This window comes from Epinephelus fuscoguttatus, linkage group LG11 (assembly GCF_011397635.1).
Source record: "Epinephelus fuscoguttatus linkage group LG11, E.fuscoguttatus.final_Chr_v1".
NCBI lineage: Eukaryota > Metazoa > Chordata > Actinopteri > Perciformes > Serranidae > Epinephelus > Epinephelus fuscoguttatus.
This window is the reverse complement of record NC_064762.1, coordinates 33458068-33461108: the sequence shown is the minus strand read 5'-3', so window position 1 is coordinate 33461108 and position 3041 is coordinate 33458068. Positions and strand designations below refer to the sequence as shown.

The window sequence follows — 3041 nt, the reverse complement described above, 5'->3', positions numbered from 1 at the left end:
TTGTGGTACAAACAACCCAATTCAGCCGATCAGGTGACTTCTTACTGCCTATCGTTCACTGTCAGCAGACACGTAAGTGTTCAAGAATTTATTGGTTTCTTGCAGTAGACCATACATTTTTCTATTTCAGATCTTTATTGATTATATTCAGTGTAAATAGTAGAATTGGTGCAGTATGCATGCACATTTAAAATACGATTTATTTCAGATGTCGTTATGGTGATCCATATTTGACAACTGATGTAATGATTAGTCATGATTATATAGGAGCTCACCTGAGAAAGCACAGTCATGCAGCTGACTCATCATTTTCTGTTAACTCATGATTTGTCTTCTTTCTTTAATGCAGTTACCCACAATGCCCATCACAGACCTCAGTGTGTCCATTAATCCAACTGATGAGAGCAATCTCCAATCTCAAGACTTCAGGATGGTCAATGTTAACCTGAACAAAAGAGGAGGAGGAAATGCCATCTATCTTTGGTATAAACAAGATTCTGGCTCAGGTGCAATCACCAGGGTTCAAGTCTCATTCAGCGATGACATGGCTGTTGGATTGAGAAAAGCAGGGTACATACAGATCGACAGAGATCTCAATGCAGGATCAACACGTGGTCCCGTCTACCTTTGGTACTTCAGAGGGTCCGGAAAGTACCACACTCCCATAGTGGAGATTGATGCCACCACCGAGGCAGCCAATGAAGCCGGGAAGTTTGATTTTGGCTGGGAGAGAGTGGCCTGTGATCTGAACCGTGGGGCCACTGGGGACTGGATCCACATCTGGCTGAAGAGAGAGAACCCAACATACATCTGTGATGTGGCTGCCACTGACTCCTACGGATCAGACACCGACTACCTAAAAGGAGGTTACATCCGTGTGGATGAAGATACTAACCGAAGTGCTCAAGGAGGAGGAAAGCCTGTCTTCATCTGGTTCCGTCAGACCACCGACTCCCAGGGTGCAGTCAATGATCTGAAAGTCTCCACCAATAAAACCGACTATCTGGCCTACCAGCAGCAAGGGTACAAATCAGTGAATATCAACCTGAATGAGGGGACCAGTGGTGACAAGGTGACCCTGTGGTTCAAGAAGGGATCCAACAACCCCATCCAGGCCATCACCCTGCTTCTCAACAAAGCTTTGATTGAGAATTATCGCAAAGCTGGTCTCACTGTGATTGAAGAGGATCTCAACACAGGCAATGGTGGATGGCTTGAGTACCTGTGTTACTACAATAAGTGAAATCCTGAGAAAGCCTTCTTCATGGCAGCAGAGCTGAGAATTCTCAACACTCTCTGAGGTGCAAAGCAAAGTCCAACAAAGTTGTTTGATCATTTTGGTGATGGCCTCTTTTTTTTTTTTTTTGCTTTTTCTTCAATATATAAAACAATATGATTAATTATATGACAGTAATACTACTGGTGATATCAGACAGCATGGATGGTGTATGGGATCTACCGGTAAACTTGATGTTGATGAAATCAATCAAACAATTTCAAATGGCAATTTTTCAACAATGATGTTAATGACAGATTGAATATTAAGGCTCTGTATCACTTTATTCTGCACATTTCCTGCTTTTCAATAAAAACAACTTTGCATGTGAAGTGTGTTTGTTTCAGACTCCACACAATAGAAACTTGGCTTTGGGTGATTTCATGAGTTTTTCTTCTCATTCTCATCACTGTTATCATGCTGACAAATCAGGGCCCATATTCATCAAACTGTAAGAAGTGACACTTTGGACCAAATGTGAAAAACAAAAGTAAAAATCCCTCACATTTAATATTCACAAATTTAAGATTGATTTAAGAGTTTCTTATGATGTATAAATGCTCTTAACAGAGCTCAGCAGGTCTCAAGTTAGTTAAGAGTAGATGGTAGATAACTGCAGTCCAGTTACACAGGTGAACAAACACCTCCTGACACGTTTGTACAAACTGTGACTGGTCATGATTAATAACATGTTAGCTGAAGCAATATGTAGGAATCAGAACAGGGTGGTTTTCATTTATTATTTGCAGTCATTTAAACATTTGATTGGATGTTACCCACTATGCTTCTTTATACATTTATCAGGGCTGCAAACAGCACCAATAAAGCTGGTACTGATTTTGTTTGCAGTCACTTTCCATGCATCTGTATTGTCTGCACTTGTCATCATGGTACTAAATTCTCCTTACTACATGATATGATAAGTGTCCCTACCTGTCAGGCTATGACGCTCTGGTGCTCCTCCAGCATCAGTTGTGGACACTCTGGGGCGGCATGAAAATGAACACTTGTTACATTCCACATCAGCATCATTCCACACGTAAGGAACTATTCAAGTACTACTCTGTGTGCACACAAAACAGTTATTATCATTTGGTTAGTTCATGAATTCATTATTTTATTTCAAATGTCTGCCAACAAAAAATGTAATAACATTATTCTTTATAGAACGTATAATTCTAAAACTTGAGATGTTTTTAACCTGATGCCTTGTTTCCACTCAACACATTCAAAAACACAATATTAATGCTAATGCTTTGTTTCCATTTTACAATGACCAAACAAATGTTTCTTTTATGTTTCATCAGTTTTGAGGCCAGAACATCAAGAAAATTCATGAGGTAGTTGTGAAATTCTTCTATTAAATTCTATAATTAATGACGTTCAAATTAGAGAGAGAGAGAGAGAGTGTGTGTGTGTGTGTGTGTGTGTGTGTGTGTGTGTGTGTGTGTGTGTGTGTGTGTGTGTGTGTGTGTGAGATTGATAGCTGGCTTTTTTTGATCCACACATCTTCCTCAAAGTCCTGCCAAGCACACTGTTATCTATTTTATTCAGAAAAAGAAATGTAACTTCTACAGAACTGACCAAAACACTTTATGGGAACACACGTGCACAGAAAAATTACCAGTCAGTGAGTGTTTACCTCAACGAGTGAACATGAGGTAATGAGCTGTACCTATATGGAACAAAACAGAGGGATGCAACAACCCCATTAAAGCCATCACCCTGCTTCTCAACACAGCTGCTGTTCAACAGTTTGAGTTTT

General features: G+C 39.9%; 1 protein-coding gene across 1 annotated transcript; it reads left to right on the top strand.

The window, feature by feature from the left end:
• LOC125896626 (uncharacterized) lies at nucleotides 1–1608 on the top strand. Its single transcript, XM_049589332.1, has 2 exons — nucleotides 1–72; nucleotides 350–1608. The coding sequence occupies exon 2, from the start codon at nucleotides 359–361 to the stop codon at nucleotides 1241–1243; it is 885 nt and encodes a 294-aa protein (XP_049445289.1). The 5' UTR covers nucleotides 1–72; nucleotides 350–358; the 3' UTR covers nucleotides 1244–1608.
• The last annotated feature ends 1433 nt before the right edge of the window (nucleotides 1609–3041 follow it).